The following is a 25,497-nucleotide window of genomic DNA, read 5'->3' as shown; positions in this document are numbered from 1 at the left end:
GGAACAGAATCATACAGCCCATTAATAAGATTCCAACCTAAAGTTTGCACGCTGCCATAAACTGATTTCAGTGGTTCCACGTCCGTCGGCGCTGATGGAGATCAGAAAAAGAATCACTTCAGTCTGCAGAGGTGGTGAATATATAGTGAGCTCGAGGGCATGTCCAGGGCGGAAGGGATCCGATTTGGATCTGCACAACTCCACCTGTTGACGTACAAGGGCCTGTTGACGCACAAGGGAATTGCTTGAAGGTTTTCGGATCCATTCTGGTGCCTGGGGAAATTCACCAGGGGAGGAATGTGCGATGGTGCTTTACCTTCAGGATTTAAATTTGTAGTCAAAGAAGTAACTTTATTTTCACAAAGTAGTTTATTGTGATGTTGTGCTTGCATGTATTTTTAGCAACTGATGGGAATTCCCTGTTAAGGTTTACTTGTTATTTACAGATGGTGTCACCTTAAGTAGTGGTGAAGACGACAATGTTGCAACAGCTGAAGAAGCAACAGAGGCAACCGAAGGAAATGCAGGCACAGTCGAAGACCTTGCTGATAATATGCAGACTGGTGTCTATACAGAACATGTTTTTATGGATCCTCTTGGAGTTCAGAATACAGAAGATGAATTTTCAGAAGATCAGACCAGGTACTATAACTATTACGCGGCGATTTGGGCTGCTTGACGTGCACACATCGCTCTGCCATCCTTATGAGTGATACCTTGCTTAAAGTATTCATTGTATTTTTAAATTATGTTCTCTCTGTGCTCTTTTAAACTTACCTGGCATCCTTCACGCTCTTGACCCCGTTCCGCTGCGGCATAGTGCCGATTGAGTGGAGGGTCTTCTTACGAGCGACACTAACTTCCACAACTTCCTGCCTGCTCCAGTACTCATGCAGGTTAGCGGGCTAGTTGTTGCTGAGGATTCGGCTATTTTAGGCATTGGCTAGCGCGCCCCTGCGACGAACGCGGCGATTTGGCCTGCTTGACGTGCGCACAGCGCTCTGCCATCCTTATGAGTGATACCTTGCTTAAAGTATTCATTGTATTTTTAAATTGTGTTCTCTCTGTGCTCTTTTAAACTTACCTGGCATCCTTCATGCTCTTGACCCCGTTCCGCCGCGGCATAGTGCCGATTGAGCGGAGGGTCTTCTTACGAGCAACACTAACTTCCACAACTTCCTGCCTGCTCCAGTACTCACGCAGGTTAGCGGGCTAGTTGTTCTCCTAAACATGCCTATTTAAGATGGACATCAGAAGGAGGCGCAGCGGGCGCGCCGATGGCGTGCCTAAGGCAAGCCCGTCTGCGCCCGTCCGCGCCCGGCAGGGACCAGGGGCCAGTGATAATGCCTGTTTGATCGTCTACACCCCCTCTGACCTCCATAAGTTACAGCACCATGGGCCTCTGAACCTTAGTGCTAGGACTGCGGTATTTTGGTTCTCCAGGGTGTCCCTTCAGATTCACACATTCTCTGTGCTCCCCATCAGTTCCATGAGCCCTCTCTGCTGCCCCTGGACCCCTCATTCCCGAATACTGACCCTCTTGTTGTAACTTACCTGAACACTCGTTCGATGGTGAAGCACCAACTAGAGATTTTCCAGCTGTTCGATGCTAATAACATTGATATCCTCCTCCTGTCAGAAACCTGGCTGACGGATGACTCCACCCCGACATCCTGGCAGCAATTCCCGCCGGTTATAATATATTGCAAACTAATCGACCTCAGGGTAAAGCGGGTGGAGGGGTTGCAGCTATTATTCGCCATCAATACAACTTCACGACCCTAGAAAATGTCACTCTCCCTAGGGTCGAAAGTCTCATTCTGAAATTTTCTTCCCCAAGGTCCTCTTTCGTTTGTGCTCTTTTTTACCGCCCTCCCGACCATATGCCTCTCTTTCCTCAGCTCTTTGGTGACTATGTCCAAGCTCGTAATTAATAATGCCAGGATTATCATTATTGGGGATTTCAACTACTGGCCCTTGGACAACCGCGAGAGCAATCTCTCGGCGGAATTTTCTGATCTTCTGCTGGGGTTGAATTGCTCTCAACATGTCCATGTAGCAACTCACATTAAGGGTCACACTCTGGACCAACTCTGGACTTCCAACATTGACATTTCCCCTCCCCTGGATTCCCCTTGTCCTTGGTCTGATCATTCCTATATTTCCTTCACTCTGGCTCACATTCCCCCCCACTCCCCTGCCTCTTGCCACTTATCTTTCAGCTCGGAACTGGAAACGGGCCAATATGGAAGAATTCCATTCCTTACTGGCTGTTTCCGCTCCTAGCGATCAGGCCTCTGTTACCTGCCAGGCCTCTCGCCTCGAACGTTGGCTTAAATCAGCCAGCGACAAGGTCGAACTTTTGAAAAAAATAAAGACTAAACGCCCCCACGATGCTCAACGCTGCTTCACTGAACAACTAAATAGGGACAAATTGAGCCTCCGCCAAGCTGAGCGCCGTTGGCGGCGTACATATGCCTTTGAAGAAAAAGCCACATTCGTTGCCCTGCTAAAATTATATAAAAACTCCATTCTTCAGGCTAAAACAGCATACTTTTCGCAAAAGATCTTAGACTCTGCGTCTAAGGTGAAAGACATCTTTTCTATCGTGAACGAGCTTACACATCCCGATCGGGTGATTATCCAAGCTGTCCCATCACAAACACTCTGTGATTCACTTAATTCTTACTTCATCAATAAAATCGTTACTATAAAAAACAACATTCCCATCCCTTCCTCCCCTACTGCCCCAGCCTTACCTTGTAAGAACTCATTTTCACTGGACACCTTTCCTTTAATTTCTATGACAGACTTTGTGGCACATCTGAATAAAGTGAGCTCCGGTTCACCTAATGATTTTTGCCCCCCCCCCCGCAGATCCTTAAAGAGGCTTTTCTTGCTTGCCATGTTCCACCGCTTACTCTTCTCAACGAATAACTAGCAATAGGAATTGTCCCTGGCTCCTTTAACCACGCTGCAGTGGCCCCCATCCTGAAAAAGCCTACTGCTGACCCTTTGGTCTTAAGTAATTTTCATCCCATTTCCCTGCTCTCCTACCTTGGTAAGATCTTAGAGACCCATGTTACCAACTGTCTGAGCTTATTTATTGAGAATTCCCAGTTTCTTGACTCCCAGCAGGTGGGCTTTAGGCCAGTCCATTTCACCGAATCCGTCATCTTGGCTGTGATGGATGAGCTCAGGAAGGGAGCCGATAATAACACTTTCCAAGCACTCGTGCTGTTGGACTTATCTGCGGCCTTTGACACGGTCGACCACGAACTGCTGATCGATCGTGTCAATAATGCGGGCGTTCAGGGTCGGGGAACTCGAGTGGATCAGATCTTTTTTACACCAGCGCACCCATGCGGTTCACCTGTCCACCTTTGCGGCATCCTACTCCAGTTTGACTTGTGGAGTCCCTCAGGGCTCCGCCTTATCGCCCATTTTATTTAATCTTTATATGCAACCTTTGATTGTTTCTCTCCGCAATAGCCCGGTCACCATTTTCAATTACGCTGATGACCTTCAGCTGGTTTTTAATCTTGATTCCACCATTGCATCCCGCACTAATTTTCAATCTACTATGCTTTCCATTAGTGAATGGATGTACCGTAGCCAGCTGAAGCTAAATCCTGATAAAACGGAGCTTGTCTTAATTGGAGGACCTGCCAACCCTTGGAATTCTAGCTTCTGGCCTTCCTCTCTGGGCACCCCTCCCCATCCTGCAGACTCCGTTAAGAGTCTTGGCGTAATTATTTGTAAAGATCTTTCAATGAAACCCCAGATCAATGTGGTTACTTCTGCTTGTTTGTTCCACCTTCGCAGAATCCGCAAAATCTGTAGGTTTCTGTCCACGAAGGCTCTCACACTCGTTATCATGGCCCTGATCACCTCTCGTATTGACTACGCCAACACTCTTTATGCTGGCATCCCTGCTTACCAGCTCCACCGTTTGCAACTTGTGCAAAATCAAGCAGCTAGGCTAGTCTTTCGTCAGCCAAAACATCAACACGTCTCTCCATTAATGAAGAACCTCCATTGGCTCCCGGTCGCCAAACGTTGCATTTTTAAACTTGGCTGCACCACCTTCAAGGCATTACATGACCAAGGCCCTGCCTTTGTAGCTTCTAGGATCCATCGGTACGTCCCTTCCCGTGATCTGCGTTCCTCTCGCCATAACCTGCTTATCATTCCAGCATTTAAGCGGAAAAACATGGTGGCCTTTGCTGCTCGCTTTTGGCCCCCAGGATGTGGAATTCACTTCCGAGTGAACTTAGACTAATTCCTAGGTATGCTTCCTTCAGGAGATTACTCAAAACTCATCTGTTTCAGCAGGCCTATGCGTAATTAGGCGTCCATCCTCACTCCGTTGTTCTTAGCGCCATGAAACCGCCTGGTGTCCGTGCGCTGTACAAATACTTTTTACATTACATTACATTATTTAAAATAAAAACGTCAGAACTTCATTACTGGCGAAATAATAAGGCTTTTTAAATGGGTTTGACTGTTGCAATTGTTTAAATAACTGTCACTAAAGAAAAATAGAACTTGCCTTGTGAGATAGATATTTGACTTCCACAGTTGGCTGTCAGGTGACCTATAGGCAAGTGGCACGCATAGGCATGCCAATTCTATTGGTGTATTTCTAGAGTTCTGTATCCACTGTGTAGAGTGACCTGAAAGTCACCATTGTAAAAGTAATATTTTGCCTATGCCAAATTTAAGAAGTTTGTTGTTGGAAACCTCGAGTAACCTCTTGTTTAATAGAAGTGTACTTTTATTCCTACAATGAGGTAATTATTATGAGTGTATGATCGGATAATGCTCTTTTCTATAGGGAGCATATAATCTGTTCATTTGTTCCTTTGAATATGCAGTGCCTCGTTTCTTGGGCTGCTAAAGCTAGCACACACCTACAATGATGTATATTCTTACAACACCAAGCACCCTTCTTTGCGAGAACCATTCAATATTCACCTAGCTTGAGTTAATATATCTAGAAAACTCAGCTGAACTTTGATTATGAACTCATGGGGAAGCAGATTGCAGTTATATGCGAGTGTTAAGCCTGTTTAAAATCTTTGTCACACAGCCAGGAAAACAATATTGAAAGGTCAACACCATTTTCCACTTAACCTCCTCACTTACCTAGCCGATATTTCCCAAGGATTGCAAGCCACAGATAAGTAATGACAACTTGCTCCATTTTTCACAGTTGGGAGTAAGGAAGTTAAAATGCAATGTTTGCACATCGTATGAACGAACCGAAAAATCCTAATATATTAAGCCTTAGCAGGACACTTTAGTTTGCCCCTCTTTTCTCCATCAGGGGACCAGTTTCAAAAGCAAAAATTGCACAATGGCTTGTGTATGAGTGTCAGTCTTTCGTCAATACTTTGGAACATTTCCACCCTGCATGTAAAAAGTCCCTGATATGCTACATCTCTGCAGTGTAGACTAGCCTCATTATTGTAGATTTTATTATATTTTATCTGTTGTTGATGCCACTTTAAACGGACTGATTTAGTATTTCAGTCAGGGTGGAATCTTCTAATTTTGCCGAATTATAGGACCATGTTTGCTAATCACCTTTATTACATAAACATTTTGCACTCACCTTGGAATGTGTTTTGTCTCTGAGTGGCTGATATTACATGTTTCTTTATTAACTTAATATCAGACCCATTTTCTCACCCCTTAAAGCATAAGCATCTGAAAGGGGTGGGTTTGTAATAACATTTTAATGGCAAGACCCAATGAAGAGTTAATGTGTCCGTTCTGACTTTAGTGTTCCAGTAAAATGCATTCTTGAAATGCATCAAATAATTGATCTACAAACTATTCTTCCCCAATTCAGTGCATCAACTACCACTATAAATAGAAACTGGGGTAACTCCTGGTTGTGATTGTTGGCTTGCAGTCGGGAAAAGGAAAAAGAACGTCTGGCCCAGCATGCTCTCTCTCCGTCATTAGTTTCTTCATGACCTACTTTGAACCTTTTTTTTCAGCCGCCTCAGCCTAATTCCAGCTTTGAAGGACTCTGTCAAATTACAAGAAAGTCTGGCTTCTGCTATTCAGTCAGTGTCTACATGGGAGCTGCCTGGAAGTATCTCTCTGTGATGAAAAATTAGTAATCATTGATTAATTCTGTGCGACCCTTGAGAATGTATTCACGCAAATTAATGCAATTCCTCTGGAGTCTGTCTAGCTCCTGATATGGAATATGAAAGGAGATACCTGAAATTGATAAACAAATTGGAAAGAATATCCACCCTCACTATGTCCCTTCAGACCAGGATAGCAGCTTTTCACTACAACTCCACATTGGCTTTCTGGGATCTTTGAGGTGTGTATGATAAAGAGCTTCCCCAGGTCCAGATTATGATTGCCTCCTTTTTTCCCTTCATGGGTATGTGGAATCTTTAATATTCATCTTGAATCCAGAAACCGAGAAACTATCCAATTATCCAGTATTTGGGTGTCTTTCATAGATTCACATGCCTGAATCATTCCCCGTCGTCGAGACGGGAGCCTCCGGTATATAAAAAGTAATGTCCTAAAGACATACATAGAAAAGAATAGGCCCAAAGGTCTCACCTTAGTAGCCTATCCACGTCCTTTTGTAGGAAGGACCAAACAGAGCAGGCCCCAAGGGTCCCACCTTGGTGGCCTATCTGTGTCCTTTTGTAAAAAAGGACCAAATAAAGTACAACAGCCAATCAGCTACCACCTCCTTCTAGAACCTTCCTGCCAGAAGCCCAAGTCTCTCAGATTTTCTACCGCACGTTGTGCTAGGGAGTCTCCACCTGAGTTCTCCTCAGGAATTTCTCTTTTTCTTCAAAAAACAACTTTTATTAGTCTCTAAAGTTATGTCTGATAGTCGGAAGAAAGGTCGTTTCCGGGCTTGTTCCTCCTGCAGCAAGAAAAGACTTCACATTGACGATAAACATGATAAATGTTTATATTGCCTTTACCCTCACCACCAGGCAAAGGACTGCAAAATATGTCGGACCTTCTCCAACAAGACCCTCAAGGACCGAGAAGGTCGACTTCTGTTGTGGCTCAACAGGCTCAAGACCAAGACTGATGACTTGGTATCCGAAGGTGAGAGTGTGTCTGGAGTGTCGCAATTTTCCTTGAAGAGGCCAAGGGTTTCTTCCCCTAGCCCCACAGACACCCCTCCTATGAAGACTTCTAAAAAGTCCTCAGAGGGCAAGCCATCTGTGTCTGGCAAGGACCTGCCTGTCCCAGGGAAACAGCCACTGGTCCCGGCGACGACGGCGTCGATGGTGCATTCAGCACAGAAAACCGTCTCGACGTCGACGACGACAGTGTCGACGACGACGGCCTCATCGGCTTCCTCCTCTTCGACGAGGACTACGCCTTCATCGTCGGCGAGTAGACCTACGCCGTCGACCATCCCGGTCACTCCATCGACGACGAAGATCTCGTCGTCGACGACGAGACCGTCGTCGAAGGCGTCAACGACACCATCGACGAGGACAACGCCGTCGACGAAGTCTACCTCGTCGACGAGGATCATCTCGTCGACGGTGGGAAAGCCGTCGACGACGAGTACACCGTCGACGGTGGGGACTTTACCGTCGACGAAAATGACGTCGAAGAAGACATCGTCGTCGCAGCCACCGTCGACGACGACTAAATTACCGTCGACGAGCATATCTACCATGGCACCGTCGCTTTCGACGTCGACAGGACCCTGGAAGGAGCCGGCACTCCTCTCCCACGCCATGGATGCTTTTCCACCGCAAGTGAGCCATGTTACTGTGAAAATTACTAAACGGCCTATTACGCCGCACCAGATCTCGCCCGGTAGGATACAACAACTTCCTCCGGCCTGTATACTACAAGGTCAAGAGTCGGACAAGGACTCCTTTACGCAGGCTACTAGTCCATCGGACCTAGTCCTGAAATGCCAAACCACGGACGAGGAACCTGAAGAGGAGGAAGACCTTCCACAACAACAGGACCAGCCTCCGCCCCAGGCACCGGTTACTCCTATGGTGTGTCCATTGTCTCGGACCTACAATTCCTCATACAGGATTATAAGGAAAGGTTCCCGGAGAAACATTCTGCGTCAGCACCTCCAGCTGCACAGGCGCCAGCTCCTTCGTCTCGCCATAGACCAACTCCACTGGTCATTGAGAAGACACAGGTTCCGATTCAGGACGCTCCCTCATCTGACGATGAGGAGAGGGAACAGGAGGAAGGTGAAGTCGATGACGACCAGTCGGACCCGGATGCAGATCAAGATTATGTGGCACATTCTCCAGCCTCTCCGGATCCGCAGACCTCGGAGTCTCCACCTGCAGACATCGGTGGATTCCACAACATCATTGAGCGGGCGGCTAAGAGGTTCCATATGTCCATGGAAACTCAGGAAACGGAATGCTTCCTTTATGACTTCAAGGAGCCCACTAGGAAGACCTCAAGATCAATCCCCATAATTGACTAACATTTGGAAGCAGGGCAAACAAATCATGCAAGCGCCTGCCTCTATACAGGTGGTGGTGCCCAGGCTTGATAAGAAATACAAGGCCACCTCCACGGCACCAGCATGCCTGACAGGTCACCCCAAACCAGATTCCGTGGTGACTCAAGCGGCGCAGAAGAACTCTCGCAATCCATCCTCGCCTCTATCAACGCCACCTGATAAGGAGGGCAGGAAACTGGATGCCGTTGGCAAACGCTTTACTACCACTTCAGCCATGACGGTCAAGGTGGCTAATTCGATAGCCCTCCTGGGACGTTACAATCGCCAACTCTGGGCGGACATTGCACCCTATCTAGCAGATCTGCCGGAGGATGTCAGAGAGGAGGCACATTCACTTCTATTGGAAGGACAGACCTCAGCCTCAGAGCTCATCGATTGTGCCATTGATGCCGCCATGACTGGTTTCCGGCAATTGGCAGGAGCTGCAGTCCTGAGGCGACAGGGCTGGCTCAAGGCCACCACTTTCCACCAGGAGGTGCAAACCAGGATATTAGATATGCCTTACGATGGCCAGCATCTGTTTGGGGAACAGATTGACGCAGCCCTTACCACCATAAAAAAGGATACGGATACTGCCAAGGCTCTGGGTACTTTACAATTCCGGACCCAGTCCTTTCGTGGCAACCGGGGAAGAGGTCAACCTGCATACAAAGGTTCCTATCAGAATAGGTCTTCGTACACATATTCACAGTCCAAGCCGCAGTTTCAGCAGCGACAACCTCAACAAGGCCGACAGTCTTCCTACGGCAAGTCCAATTACCGAGGAAGAGGCCAAAAACGACCTGCTGGCAATAGACAATGACTTGTCTCCCTCGCTAGCCCCTCCACCACTACATTCTTTAAAACCTGGAGGGAAACTGAAATACTTCCATCGCAATTGGCAATCTATAACAACGGATCGGTGGGTACTCCAACTCATTCGATTTGGACATTCCCTAGAATTTACCTCTATCCCCCCCAACTACGCCACCGTGCCAGCGATCACACAGGCACCTACGATTGCTTCTTCAGGAAATAGCTTCCATGCTGCAGAAGGGAGCGATAGAGAGAGTTCCACGGGCCCACAAGAATCAGGGTTTCTACTCTCACTTCTTCCTAATCCACCAAAAAGGAAAGAAATGGCGCCCAATCCTGGATCTCAGGGCACTCAACGTGTTCCTAAAGAAACAATCGTTTCGTATGGTGACTCTGCAAGAAATCCTTGGGCTGCTGGACAAAGGGGACTACATGACGTCCTTAGACCTCCAGGACGCCTACTATCATATCCCTATTCTCAAAGGGCACAGGAAGTTCCTCAGGTTTGCGGTGGCAGGACAGCACTACCAATTTCGGGTCCTTCCATTTGGCCTCAAATCGGCCCAGAGGATCTTTACCAAGTGCCTCTCACCAGTAGCAATGTGACTGGGGGGTTTACCTATGCCTCTATTATAAATTAAACAATAAATGTTTTACGGACAAACTTTTTTTATTTATATGTTTATACTGCCATTAAATTCTGCCCATTTCTTTCAAACAACTTTTGATTTTTTTATATATACGTGGACTGGACAAAAAACATTATCAACTTCATGTGTTGCCATACACAAACATTTTGCACAAGTGAAAAAATCAAAAATATTTACAATAAAATGACCACATTAGTGAACATATACTACAATGAACAATTACAATGTGCTCACAATTTCATTAAGACATGGAACTGTTATTCAATATTGGAATCTCAGTACTTGATACAAAACCAATAGTTGGAAAAATCGTGAACAGTGTATCCACCCGATACAAAATCGATCTGCTTATTTGCAGGTCACAGTGATTTAAGCTAATGAGTCGCTGGCATTAAATGTCGTTGAGAAGAAAATGCCGACGCGTTTCGAGTCCTGTTCTATAGTTGCAAAGGACTCTCATCAGGGCAGTATGAGTCTGGTCCATGGAAACTGTTTACATAACAAAAAAGGGGGACAAAGGGGAATTTTTACTAAAGGGTCCTCAATCCATTTTGCTATTTACAATAATTGCCTCATAGTGCAGCCTACCTTGTAACTTCGTATCCAAGGCTGCACTTGTTAATAAATGCGGTCTCTGCCGTGGGGGCACGCTGCAATAGAGTGAATAATTTTTAGAAAATTGTTCTAGGAGCTTGTAATGGGAGCTCACGAATAGAAGGGGCAAGCCTTTACCTTTCATCACTTTGTTCCAGCGACGTGTTTGCCGTCGCGCTTGAATTTAATTTTCTCCTGTCTGAGATCACATCTCTACAAGAAACATGTGGACATGTATTGAGGATGTTGTTTACTTGGGTCGATTATAAATCTGCAGTTAGTTAAGGGCTTAGTGACTCACTTGTCTCTTGACCCTCGGATTGCGGAAAAAACCGCCGCTCCTTTTCTTTCTTGAATGGAGTTTTTTGAAACTGCAGAAACAGAAATGGAAGCGTCTGAAAACCATTTCACATTTCATGTGGGAGTCAGCTACTAAAGTTTGTCAGTTGTATATCTGGGCATACCTGAGTTTTCACAATTGAAAGCGTGTCTCATTCCTCACGAACGAGGAGGGGATCTGCTTGCACTGATTCAGATCGTCACAGCAAGTTTGAAAGACGATCATGTGACATACATGTAGCCTATCAGAGCAATGGGAACCAGGGCGGCCGGGTGATGTCTTATGGGACTGGTAGTTGTTATGCTCTGTTAATTTCACTTAGGCAGTTCAGACCTTTATTCACACTATCAAATTTCATGATTAGATAAGCCTCTTTTTGAAGTAAAGCTGTTTCCACATTAGTATAATGTTTTGGGTCAATCCAAAACAATACAGTCCATTTGAAATCATTTTCATTATGTTTGCTGGTCACGAAGTGTTCCACCATTGGTGCAGTTAGAACCATTTTCTTTATTCGCGAACGGTGTTGTGTGATTCTGGTGTTGACAGCCTGAGTTGTCTTTCCAATGTACACTCTATTGCACTTACATACCACAGCCTAGACCACATTTTTAGTTCGGCAATTTGTAAATGCATCATGTTTCCATGTTACATCATCATGGGAAAAAACATTTCCTTCCAAAGTGGCTGCACAAGAAACACAATTGCCACATTTACGATGCCCACATATGGGTTTTAGATTCCACTGTGTAATGAGGTCACTTTTCTGCTTTGGAATATAGCTGTCTGCTTTTATGAGTTGTTGTCCTATACTGGTATTTTTTCGCATGGCGAAAATCGGTTTTTGAAACGGAGGTTCTATGGTTTCCAACAAATGCCAATTGCTAAGGATGATCCTCTTGAATTGGTTTGTGTGCTGGCCAAAGGTCGTCACACAGACCAATTTGTCAAGTTGTTCCTTCCTTTTCACTTGTAGCAGAGTCTCCCTAGGGATAAATCTAGCTCTTTTTTTAGAATGAGTAAGCAATTTTTTTGGGTAGCCTCTTTTGGCCATTTCTTTGCAGAATGATGTAGCCTGAATCTCAAAATCAGAAATATTCGTGCAGTTGCGCCTTATCCTTAACAGTTGCCCGTAAGGCAAATTCTTTTTTAGACATTGTGGATGTGAGCTCGTGTAGTGCAGAATTGTATTTCTGTCTGTTTCTTTTTTATGTATAGTTGTGGAAAGCCTTCCACCACTGCTGTCTACTGTGACGTCTAGAAAAGTCATTTTTTGTGGGCTGGCATTCAAAGTGAATTTTATGTTGTTGTGACGGGAATTTAACCATGCGTGGAATTGATCGAGCTCCGTCTGGTTCCCCTGCCACAGGAGCCAGACGTCGTCGATACGACGGATTTCATCACGAAAGTAGAGGGGCAAACATTTGAAAAGAAACACAATTGATGGTGAAATTGGATGTCGCCTCATTATATACCCAAATTCCCCAAGATGAGGCACTTGAGGTTATAGAAATATACCTCGATCAACGTGATAGACCACACCAGGTACCTACTTCATTTATTGTGTCACTGGCAGAAATTACTCTACGGAGCAATTATTTCAAATTTGAAAACGACTTCTTCATACAAATCAAGGGGACAGCCATGGGTTGTCCCTATGCGCCGGAGCTGGCTGTGCTCTATATGGCCCAATATGAAGAACTATTCATTTACAAGAATAACGCTTTTTTTGGCCGCATAAACCAATGGTTGCGATATAACGACGACGTCTGGCTCCTGTGGCAGGGGAACCAGACGGAGCTCGATCAATTCCACGCATGGTTAAATTCCCGTCACAACGACATAAAATTCACTTTGAATGCCAGCCCACAAAAAATGACTTTTCTAGACGTCACAGTAGACAGCAGTGGTGGAAGGCTTTCCACAACTATACATAAAAAAGAAACAGACAGAAATACAATTCTGCACTACACGAGCTCACATCCACAATGTCTAAAAGAGAATTTGCCTTACGGGCAACTGTTAAGGATAAGGCGCAACTGCACGAATATTTCTGATTTTGAGATTCAGGCTACATCATTCTGCAAAGAAATGGCCAAAAGAGGCTACCCAAAAAAATTGCTTACTCATTCTAAAAAAAGAGCTAGATTTATCCCTAGGGAGACTCTGCTACAAGTGAAAAGGAAGGAACAACTTGACAAATTGGTCTGTGTGACGACCTTTGGCCAGCACACAAACCAATTCAAGAGGATCATCCTTAGCAATTGGCATTTGTTGGAAACCATAGAACCTCCGTTTCAAAAACCGATTTTCGCCATGCGAAAAAATACCAGTATAGGACAACAACTCATAAAAGCAGACAGCTATATTCCAAAGCAGAAAAGTGACCTCATTACACAGTGGAATCTAAAACCCATATGTGGGCATCGTAAATGTGGCAATTGTGTTTCTTGTGCAGCCACTTTGGAAGGAAATGTTTTTTCCCATGATGATGTAACATGGAAACATGATGCATTTACAAATTGCCGAACTAAAAATGTGGTCTACGCTGTGGTATGTAAGTGCAATAGAGTGTACATTGGAAAGACAACTCAGGCTGTCAACACCAGAATCACACAACACCGTTCGCGAATAAAGAAAATGGTTCTAACAGCACCAATGGTGGAACACTTCGTGACCAGCAAACATAATGAAAATGATTTCAAATGGACTGTATTGTTTTGGATTGACCCAAAACATTATACTAATGTGGAAACAGCTTTACTTCAAAAAGAGGCTTATCTAATCATGAAATTTGATAGTGTGAATAAAGGTCTGAACTGCCTAAGTGAAATTAACAGAGCATAACAACTACCAGTCCCATAAGACATCACCCGGGCGCCCTGGTTCCCATTGCTCTGATAGGCTACATGTATGTCACATGATCGTCTTTCAAACTTGCTGTGACGATCTGAATCAGTGCAAGCAGATCCTCTCCACGTTCGTGAGGAATAAGACACGCTTTCAATTGTGAAAACTCAGGTATGCCCAGATATACAACTGACAGACTTTAGTAGCTGACTCCCACATGAAATGTGAAATGGTTTTCAGACGCTTCCATTTCTGTTTCTGCAGTTTCAAAAAACTCCATTCAAGAAAGAAAAGGAGCGGCGTTTTTTTCCGCAATCCGAGGGTCAAGAGACAAGTGAGTCACTAAGCCCTTAACTAACTGCAGATTTATAATCGACCCAAGTAAACAACATCCTCAATACATGTCCACATGTTTCTTGTAGAGATGTGATCTCAGACAGGAGAAAATTAAATTCAAGCGCGACGGCAAACACGTCGCTGGAACAAAGTGATGAAAGGTAAAGGCTTGCTCCTTCTATTCGTGAACTCCCATTACAAGCTCCTAGAACAATTTTCTAAAAATTATTCACTCTATTGCAGCGTGCCCCCACGGCAGAGACCGCATTTATTAACAAGTGCAGCCTTGGATACGAAGTTACAAGGTAGGCTGCACTATGAGGCAATTATTGTAAATAGCAAAATGGATTGAGGACCCTTTAGTAAAAATTCCCCTTTGTCCCCCTTTTTTGTTATGTAAACAGTTTCCATGGACCAGACTCATACTGCCCTGATGAGAGTCCTTTGCAACTATAGAACAGGACTCGAAATGCGTCGGCATTTTCTTCTCAACGACATTTAATGCCAGCGACTCATTAGCTTAAATCACTGTGACCTGCAAATAAGCAGATCGATTTTGTATCGGGTGGATACACTGTTCACGATTTTTCCAACTATTGGTTTTGTATCAAGTACTGAGATTCCAATATTGAATAACAGTTCCATGTCTTAATGAAATTGTGAGCACATTGTAATTGTTCATTGTAGTATATGTTCACTAATGTGGTCATTTTATTGTAAATATTTTTGATTTTTTCACTTGTGCAAAATGTTTGTGTATGGCAACACATGAAGTTGATAATGTTTTTTGTCCAGTCCACGTATATATAAAAAATCAAAAGTTGTTTGAAAGAAATGGGCAGAATTTAATGCCAGGATAAACATATAAATAAAAAAAGTTTGTCCGTAAAACATTCATTGTTTAATTTATAATAGAGGCATAGGTAAACCCCCCAGTCACATTGTTCATTGAGGCCCGACCTACCCTCTTTCCCAGTGGGCCCAACCCCTTTTTTCCTCTCACCAGTAGCGGCATTTCTTCGTCAACAAGGCCACCAGGTGTTTCCATACCTGGACGACTGGCTGGTGAAGGCACCGACGGCAGCCGCCGCAGCCTCGTCCTCCAGCGCCTGTCTGGATATTTTCCACCGCCTAGGACTAACCCTCAACACTGCCAAGTCAACTCTGGAACCCACCAAGGTCATCACATTCCTTGGAGCGACTCTGGACACGGACTGTGTCAAGGCTTTCCCCTCTCAGGAGAGAAAAATCAAGCTCATCTCCTTGGCCAAGGCAGTGGCTTCGCGGAAGACTCTTCCGGTCCGCACGTTCAAGTCTCTCCTAGGCATGATGTCCTCATGCATCCTGCTCGTTCCACACTGCCGCCTAAAAATGCGCCCACTACAGGAGGCACTGACAAAGCAATGGACTCAAGCCACAGGTTCTTTCGAGGACCGCATACGAGTCACTCGACCCATTATCAATCATTTGCAATGGTGGACATCTCTCCACCACCTCTCAAAGGGTCTGCCGTTCCTGCTCCCAGCGGAGCCACACGTAATTACTACTGATGCGTCCCTGGAAGGCTGGGGAGCTGTCCTCCAGGACCTCCAGATCAACCGCAAATGGACAACACAGGAAACCAAGCTCCATATCAATCTGTTGGAGTTACGGGCGGTTTTCCTGGCTCTACAGGCGTTTCTTCCACGCATTCGTCACTCCCCAGTGCTCGTCAGGACGGACAACACCACGACGATGCACTACCTGAACAAACAGGGGGGGACGCGTTCCATCTCGTTATCTCGAGAATCGCAGAAAATCTGGAACTGGCTTCTGACACATGGCATAGTGTTGAAAGCGGAGTACGTCCCGGGCAAGGACAACGTCTTGGCAGACGCACTGAGCAGGGAGAAGTCTCCTTCCCACGAATGGGAACTGGACAGGGAGGTGCTGGACCATATCTTCCAGAAGTGGGGCACCCCGAACATAGACCTCTTTGCCACCAGAGAGAACGCCAAATGCCTAAGCTTCGCAAGCAGGCATCACCACTCAGGAACCCTCGGGAATGCATTTTCCATCGCATGGCGCAACGTCTTTGCGTACGCCTTTCCGCCATTCCCACTGATTCCCAGGGTTCTCAGGAAGATGAAATCGGAACCCTGCACTCTGATCCTCATTGCTCCGTCCTGGCCGAGGCAGCACTGGTTCACAGAGCTTCATCGCCTCTCTGCCCGGCCCCCTCTTCGCCTGCAGCAGTTTCCGGCCCTGATCACGATGTCTCAAGGGCAGGTTCTCCACCCGAACCTGAGCTCTCTGAAGTTATCAGCCTGGCTCCTGAATACCGAGAATTCAGCCATCTGAACATCCCGCAGGATTGCAGAGATGTCCTTGCGAAAGCTAGAGCTGTCAGCACTAACAAAACCTACTCACTAAAATGGAAGCGATTCTGTTCCTGGTGTGTGGATCAAGGCTTGCACCCCTTCCAGGCCACTCCACAGCAGCTGCTACCATACCTGTTACACCTTGCGCAGTCTGGCCTTGCGCATACCTCCATCAAAGTGCATCTAGCGGCGATTTCAAGGTTCACAAGACAGGCTACAGGCCCATCTTTGTGGTCGGACAGACTCATCAAACAATTCCTAAAAGGTCTATTCAAGTCCTTTCCACGGCACGGCCTATTCCTCCATCGTGGCACCTCAATGTGGTTCTTCATCAACTAATGAAGCATCCCTTCGAACCCATCCATAAGGCTGAGATCAAGTTCCTCTCATGGAAAACGGCCCTCCTCCTGGCACTAACCTCTGCCAGAAGGGTCAGTGAATTGCAGGCTCTATCCATCCAGGATCCTTTTCTTCAATTCAGAGAGGACAGAGTCATTCTGAGGACTAACCCTCGCTTCATTCCAAAAGTCCCTTCGGACTTCCATCTTAATGAACCGGTGGTGCTTAGATCGTTCTTTCCGAATCCTACAACGGCAGCTGAAAGAACTCTACATTCTCTCGATCTAAAAAGATGCCTTAAATTCTACATCGATAAGACACAACACTTTCGAAAGTCATCCCAGCTCTTCATTGCCTTTAGTAGACCAAGACTGGGCATGCCCCTGACAAAGCACAGCATCTCCAGATGGATCTCTTCTGCGATCACCTTTTGTCATGACAAGGCCGGACGGCCTTTAGACTCACGAGTCAAAGCTCATTCGACTAGAGCCATGTCCACGTCTGCGGCGCTGTTCGCTGGAGTGCCGATATTGGACATCTGCAGAGCGGCGACATGGAAGTCCCCGCACACCTTCACCAGGCACTACTGCCTGGATACTGAGCTGATGAAGGATGCAGCAGTGGGCCGAGCAGTGCTTCGCCATCTATTCCAGTGAGGTGAGCCCTACTACATCCCTCCATCCTTTACGGGTATGCACATTCTCTTACTGTATTTATATGCCATTGCATTTGGTGATTTGTAGTCATGTGATATGTTTTATCTACATGTTCATACCTGCTCTTCATACAGAATGTGCATAATGTATTGCTCGCTACTCTGATTCAGGCATGTGAATCTATGAAAGACACCCAAATACTGGATAAGAAATGCGTTACTTACCTGTAACTGCAGTTATCCAGTATTAGTGTCTTTCATAGATTCACATGCACCCTCCCGCCTCCCCTGGCAGGGCTCACTTTTCTCTCTAATGAGTTTACGCCTAACTAGCTTGGTGCTTACGAAAATCTGAGAGACTTGGGCTTCTGGCAGGAAGGTTCTAGAAGGAGGTGGTAGCTGATTGGCTGTTGTACTTTATTTGGTCCTTTTTTTACAAAAGGACACAGATAGGCCACCAAGGTGGGACCCTTGGGGCCTGCTCTGTTTGGTCCTTCCTACAAAAGGACGTGGATAGGCTACTAAGGTGAGACCTTTGGGCCTATTCTTTTCTATGTATGTCTTTAGGACATTACTTTTTATATACCGGAGGCTCCCGTCTCGACGACGGGGAATGATTCAGGCATGTGAATCTATGAAAGACACTAATACTGGATAACTGCAGTTACAGGTAAGTAACGCATTTCTTTTTCAGTATTTCAAGGTAGTGAGATCATTATCTACAAATACAACTATATCTGATAGAGACATCTAGCTGCAGATTCCTTACCTTTGAACTTTCAGGCGTCGGGCTGGATCTGGAAGTTTTTTGATAGCAGTACCCCTGCACGCCTGTAGGTGGCGTCAGTCGACTCTGCATGACATTGTAGGCATATTGTTCGTTGTCGTGGTGACGTCCGCGTCCTTAATATAACCACCACTCCGGCGAGCTGATGTCAGTTATTTTCTTTCCGCACCAGCCAGCACCGATCCGTTGAAGAGGGCTTCCTCCTGTCACTTTTACACAGACTTTTTTCGACCTTTTTGAAGACTCCTTTTGGTGTGTTATTATTGTTCAGTAGGAAGACTTCGGGGTTTAATCCTTGCAGCGCCGGTCACCGCGCTATGCCAGTAACAGACCTTCATCTTGTGTGTCTCTGGTGACTGGAGCGCGACCACAACATGAAGTTGTGCTCCAATTGCTGGGCCATGGCTCCAAAGGCTTTGAGGTAGCATTCCCTGAAGCTGTTTGCGGCTTGGCATGAACCGCGAAGGTCGACTTGTCGATCTCGCTGCCTGTCTCGGTCGGGAGAAAGGTCTGAGCATCAGTTCCGGGGGCTTGAAGTCATCAGGTAAGTGGCACTAATAGAAGCACAAGAAGTCAAAGCATGCTTCGATTTCACCCCGTCTGCCATGCGGCGAAACGGAGGAGCCTTGGCAATCTAGGCCCTGTTCCGCGGAGCGGGCACCTGGGTCGACTCCGCGTCTCCCTCCCTTTCAGGGGGCAGGAGCGACCCCGCTCACTTAAGGAATTTTATGATGCCTTGTGACCTGTGTTTGGGCAGCCTAACCCTGCTGGCGAGCCTTCGGGCCCTGCAGGTCCAGGTAAAGGAGATCCCGTGGACCACACGACTTCGGCTCTGGCCCAAGCGCCAGGGCCTCCTCAAGGACCCGTTCCCGTGTCCCTACTGGCGACCTTGCCCGACACCGCGACCGATGTCGAGGTCTCCGACGGCTCCGGTGGGCGTCGCCCATCCTCATTCCAGACGATACAGAGCGGGTCTGGCGTCTGCTAAGTCCTGCAGGTCTAGAGCATTTTTTATGATTCGTCAAGCCCTGCATTGCTAGTAGGCACCATCCTGCCCCGGGGGATCCACTTTGCCTGTCCCTCCACCCTACTGCTCAGGGCCTGGTAATTCAGGTGGCTTTTGGGTTACAAGACTCCTCCACTTTGCCTTTGTTTCCTCCCACCCAGGAAACCCGGTGGCTGGATGCATGTGGAAGACAGCTTTTTGCTTCTTCTAGTGCGGCCATCTGCGCTTAAAAAACTACAAGGGTCTTCTGCACTCTGGGACTCCATGGCTTACCTTCTTCCTTCCCTTTCGGAGGAATTGCGCCTGGAGTTTCTACGTCTTGTCCTTCACGACAAGGAGATGGCACATTTTTCAATACGCTCCTCCCTGGATGCAACAGACAATGTGGGCCGTGCTCTTGCATGGTCGGTGGCTTTGCACCGCCATGCCTGGATGTGTGACAGTCGCTTCCCTGATAATATTCGGGAGAGCCTCTAAGACATGCCATTTAACGAAATAGACCTTTTTGGGTCCTACGCGGACTCGGCGATCTCCAGGCTTCTGTCAGGACTACCATAATTTTGCCGTGCCATTGACTAACTTTTCTTCCTTGCGGGTCTTTCTTTTCGGCCCAGTTTGTATCAGAGGCAGGTTAGTGTCTTTGTATTATCTGTATAGCCGTATGGCTGGGTTGTTTTTGTTTTCAGTCCTCTGACTGTCTATTTTGCCAAGAGGACCCCCCCCCTCCTGCCAGGGGTTGACCCTTGCCCTATGTGGGGTATTGGCTGGTGGCAGGTGTCTACCTTTGCCTTCGGACGCTCCTGTGGAGTTTTACCTTGTGGGTATCCCTCTGGGACTCATGTACCCCCTTTACTGCGTCCCGCAGGGTCGCATCGCTCTATTGTCTGTAGTGCTTCGACTTCTGGGCTCGATCTATGCTGTGTAGTATCTACTTCGCATGGCCTGGCATTCTGCTTTTTGTCACATGATCCGTCTTTTGGCGCCAGCCCCTTCTAGGTTGTTCACGCCAGTAAGGAGTTGCTGTGGGCCTCTCTGTTGTACGTTGTTATGGCCTTTCGGCAGATTCCCCAGCAGTTTTCTCCACATCCCCGCTGCTTCCGCGCAGGCATTTCTACGGTTTGCTGGCATTCCTAATGTGGCGAACTCGTGGAGCCGGTTCTCCTTGGACTCTGCTTTTCCTGGTGTCTAGGACCCGTAATTTGGTCCTGACTACTCCATTGTTAGGCTCGACTTTTCTTCTAATTGTCCTGCGAGGGGACTGTTGTCTCTTCCGGACAAGAGGCAGACGATGCTTATAGCCTGGAATAGTTCCTCTTTCCGTATAACTGCGGGTACTTTTCAGCATACCCTAGTCCCTGGGTTTGATACTGTTTGTGGAGCATTGTATTTTTGAAAAAAATGCTGACTTTGTGTACTGTAGTACAAATAGGAAACCGGTTCTCTAGTGTGATTTGGAATAACTTTATACAAGATGAGTTTTTCATTTCTTGAATTTTAAAACTTATATGTAATCTAAATGTATGTTCTGTGATTTTTTTCTTTTTTCTTTGGGTCTATATGTATGTATTGTAAGGTCTTATTGTAAAGTGTCACTTGATTTTAGTCTGTATTATGTATATATATGTTTTATACATGTATATTTATGTTTGTATATATCATGATTGTTACAGCCCTAACGAAGTTCCCATGGCACTAGGGGAACGAAACGCGTTGGCTGTGCCTGTTTTACGAAAGAATCAACATGAATAAAGAGAAGAACTTTTGAAAAAATACTTTCCATTTAACTGACTTTTATTGGAGTGCATCTTCCTTTTCTGTGGCCATTCTGTATTTTAGACATCTCTTGGCAGCAGGTGTCGTGAGTAGTTGCACCTATGCATAACAATTGAAACTAACGAAATTTATGTGCTTGACCTTGGTCTGCTGCTGTGTCTTTCGTACTGTCCTTCTGGTTATGTATGGGTATCCTTTCATTGCTCTCACACATGTCTGGCGAGGGTCTCAGCAGTACTCTTCCTCTGTGGTACATGCGGGGGCGGTACGCGTTCTATCCACCATACCACTTACCAGTCCTTTGGGTCCATAGGGTCATTTCTACTTCTTGCGTGGCGCTGAACTCCCTTTTCATGCCAGTTTCTTACTGGGTGTGTTTTTGTTCCATATTGGCCTTTGCTGGGCAGGGGTCAGTATCCTGCTGCTTTCGTATCTTCACAGGAGCAGGTTTGAGAGTGTTTTATGCTGTTTGAGTTGGTTAGCTGGGGCTAGCTCCGACTTCTTGTCAATACCTTGGATCCTGCGGATCCTTCATGCCCCTTTGCTCGTCTTCATTCGTAGTTCTGGATTTTTCGCTCAGGCACAAGCGTTCTGGCTTTGTGTTTTCCTTCTCTCATCCCCTCTACATATGAGGGTGTTCGTGTTATTCTGGATGGGCTGTGGTGCCCTAGCCTCCCCTTGATTCCCGCTCTCTTCAGAGCATAGGGGTCTGGTGGTTGACTGTGCTGTCATTTCTGTCCCCATTGTGTTTCGCCCTTTCGTTGATGACACTCTTTTGGTTATGTTATTGACGGCTAGGTTCTCTCTGGACCTTAGTGGGTTTCAGTCGTAGTCCCGCCTCCTCTAGGGGTATGTCTTTGGTATCTTTTCTAATTTAAGGAATATGCGGCTAGACGTCTCTATCAGATGAACAAGTTACTTACCATCGGTAACAATGTATCTGGTAGAGACATAGTCTAGCCCCAGATTCTTTAACGCCCGCCTGTCCTCCCCGTCCTGCGACAACCTTTTCAGGTTAGCCTTCTTGCCTTCGCCTCCCTTTGGGTGGCTTTATTCCTCTGTGGGGTGACGTCTTCTCTTCACTCTGACTCATGAGGCTACATTCTGTTACGTGGCTCTGCTCTACCCATTCTTGTGATTGGACGATATGCTCATATGCCATGTGTCCTTTACAACCCTTACCCTGGGTTGTCCGATGTGAGTCTACTTGTTGTACCCCCCCATCCTTCCCTTCTATCTTCAACTGCTTGAGGTCTCTTGCCTCCCCTGCACTCTAGCGGTTGCAGTCTCTGACAATGCTGCATTCGGTAGGTCCCTTATTCGGATCTGTCATCTCCTTTTGGGTGACACCTTATGGTAGTTTGTCCTTACTCCTGGGTTCTGGACTGGTTGTCCTTCACTGTTATATATTGTGGTTGCAGCCTTTCTGCCGGCTGCTGTGATGGTTCACCAATGAGCTATGGCTCAATGGTAAGTCTTGTGCCTCTGGTGGCACAGGCTCACACAGGCCAAGCGTTCGAATCCTGCCTATGCTCTGCATCATCTTCTGCCTCCGGGGCAGGTTTTGGACTTAACAAATGCGGGGATCCCTCCCAGAGTGGTGCTCTGTTATTTTCCCTCCCCCAGTTTACAATGTACGGTGCCTGGCACTGTCTTTCTATGGTGATGTTTTTCACCATACCTTGTTTTTCTTTTTCTGCACACTGTTCCCATATTTTCATAGTTTTTGGTGGTGGCTTCGCGTTCTGACGCAGAAAAGTCTTCTGATGAAAACTGATGTTGGTGCGCTGGGGCGGGGCATATATGGCTCCGCGGGCGTCACGTCCGTGGACGACGTCAGGGCGCCGCCATACGGCGCCGCCCCCCGGCTTGCTGCGGTGCTGCTGCGCAAAATTTTCCGGATCCAGTCTGGCGCCTGGGGATATTCTAAGATACGGAATCTGCGGCTACACTATGTCTCTACCACATACATCGTTACCGAAGGTAACTAACTTGTTCTTTTCTACATTTGCTATTTTTTCAAGGTTTCATACAAACCAACGCCACACTTAGAACGTTTTTCATGGAAAAGCAGTCAATGCAGTCCTATAGGAGAAAACAGTGTTATCGGTTTAATGGTAAGTACTTAGGTTTTGGAGTTGGTATTCTGGGGTTAGAACCAGGGTTGAGGATGAACTCCAAGCACCCTCATTGGCACTAGGGTGGCCGGGTGCGGAGTGCTGAGACCCAACTTTATCAAAAGGGGGATAGGTGGCTCCGGTTGCTGCCTGCTCATGAGCAGGCCACAAGGTTGTGAGAGCAAAGCTCCTGGGGTTAAGTTCAGGGCAAAGGGGTATCCAGTTTAGCACACAAGGTGCACCCATAGCGGCACAGGGGCGGGTGGGTCCAGGGTGCTGTTTTGACGTTTGGTGCCCTATTGTTTTCAATGGGAGTTGCCGTTTTTGTATTTTGGCTGCAGGCTCGGTCCAGGAAGACTTTGGGGAGGAACCAACAGCTGGGCAGGTAAGTTGGAGCTGGGCAGGTAAGTTGGAGGGCTCGGAGATGTAGGTGCGCCTCTGGTTCTGTTTTCCAGGGTGCAGAGTGGCTGGGTGCCCTGGTGTCTTTTGAGGTCGGATTTCACCTTATCGGGCCACTCGCGGTTGGGGGTTCTTCATGCTGCGGCTGCAGGCGACATTTGGGAGTCCTGGAGGGGTCAACCCATGGTGGACTCGGACTCTGGAGCGCTGGGGGTCGTTGCTGAGGTCCAGTGAGCAACTAGGACTCAGGCCGCAGGCATCTGGTGCATCTGCAAGATGGCGGGCACTGAAGAGTGGGCTGCACCTCGCCTCCCCCACCTGAGGGGTGGAGTTGGCAGAGGTGGGCACACCTTCGTGGTTATCCTAATTTTTCACGCTTGTCTTCCCGCCGAAAAGGAGGGGAGACTTGAAGGTGGCCTGCTCATGATAGCATGAGACGCAAGGGGGTCGCGTTACAAAGGCAGCAAGGCCTTTGAAGACCCCCTGCTTCAGATGGCTCTTCCTGGTCTGGGTTAGGTGTGAGCACCTCCATCCAGGAAAGGCTTTATTGCTGGGCTCAGGGAGTGAAGGCTTCCACCCCAGGGTGTCCAGAAACATGACTTGTGGTGGCAGGCTGGTGTGTACCAGTTGGGGAACCTGCCAGAGGCTGGTCGTTTTTCAGGAGGTTTCTCTAAGATGCCCTCTGAGTGCATGGAATAATAAATCCGACACTGGCATCAGTGTGAGTTTCTTATGCTGAGATGTTTTGCTACCAAACTTCCCAGAATTCATTAAAGCCATTATGGTGCTGCGGAGTTCCTAATGCCAATCTCCCAGACCATATACTCTTTATTGCTTTGATGAATTTAAAGAATTGTCTAAGAATGGACTTAGACACTGTAGGGGTACAGTGCTCAAGCAAAAGTACCCTCACCAAAGGGTTGCCTTAGCTATACCATAGGCAGTGGGTTGCAGGCATAGCACACAGGTATGAGTGCCATGTTGACTCTTCACTTTTTTCTGCACCAAAACATGCAGCCTGCAAAGGCACTGTGTGTGTGTTAAGGTACCGGACCTCTAAGAGGCCTTCTTCCCTGGTCACAGTGCCCTTGGTACCAATGGTACCTTTTACAAGAAACTTACAGTTGGCCAGAGAGGTACCAATTGGGGGGAGGGGGTACAAATGTATCATTTTGGGAAAGTACACAGGCCCTGCGCACCTGATTGGCAGGGACCCAGGGCACATCAAGTCAAAGTGCATCCGAAATCTGGCAAAAAGTGTGAGGTTACTGCAACAGAAACCCAGCATCGTACAGGGCGGCCATCTGGGAGAGGTGAAGATCAGAGGACTCTGGCAGATGCCCTGCTCGATAAAAACCTGTTGGAGCTTCGGGCGATCCGGCTGGAACTAAAAACATTCTTGCCGTCCATCAAGGGGAGGCTAGTTCAGGGGTTCATGGATAACACGACTGCCTTGTGGTACAGCAACAAGCAAGTTTAGGGTGGGGTTGTAGAACCTGTGTCAAGGGGCTTTGCATCTCTGAACTTGGCTGGAACAGCAGGGTATTACGCTGGTGGTTCAGCATCTGGCCGGTTCTTTGAATGCCAGAGCAGACAAATTCAACTGAAGGTGCCTTATGGATCACGAATGGCGTGTCCATCCAGAGGTGGCGCAAAGGCTATTTCAGCAGTGGGGAGATCCTTGGGTTAGATCTGTTCACCTCCTTAGAGAACGTGCAATGTCAACAGTTTTGCGTGCTGGAGTTTTCAAGGCGGCTCTCGCAACACATTTCATCACGAGTGGACCTCCGGCCTCCTGTACGCCTTTCCACTCATACCACTACTACCCAGAGTGTTCAAGAAGATCAGGAGCGGCCGGGTAGAAGTCATTCTTGTGACTCTGGACTGGGCATGGAGAGTCGGTATCCCGAGCATCTGGTGATAAGCATCCACACTCCGATCCGGCTGCCCCTTGGGGTAGACCTCCTGCAGGGGAGGGTTC

At 47.1% G+C, this 25,497-nt stretch overlaps 1 protein-coding gene across 1 annotated transcript in view; it reads left to right on the top strand.

Annotated features, from left to right (window-relative positions):
- The window catches only part of SPAG9 (sperm associated antigen 9), a 2,066,870-nt gene that overhangs the window by 1,263,732 nt on the left and 777,641 nt on the right, over positions 1-25,497 (top strand). Inside the window, exon 20 of the mRNA XM_078654422.1 lies at positions 447-642. Within this exon, the coding sequence (XP_078510548.1) occupies positions 447-642 (196 nt within the window). The remainder of the gene's footprint in view (positions 1-446; positions 643-25,497) is intronic.

The sequence above is a fragment of the Lissotriton helveticus genome, chromosome 7, assembly GCF_964261635.1.
Source record: "Lissotriton helveticus chromosome 7, aLisHel1.1, whole genome shotgun sequence".
NCBI classification, from domain to species: domain Eukaryota; kingdom Metazoa; phylum Chordata; class Amphibia; order Caudata; family Salamandridae; genus Lissotriton; species Lissotriton helveticus.
Note: the sequence above shows the minus strand (reverse complement) of the source record. Positions and strands in the feature narration are given on the sequence as shown.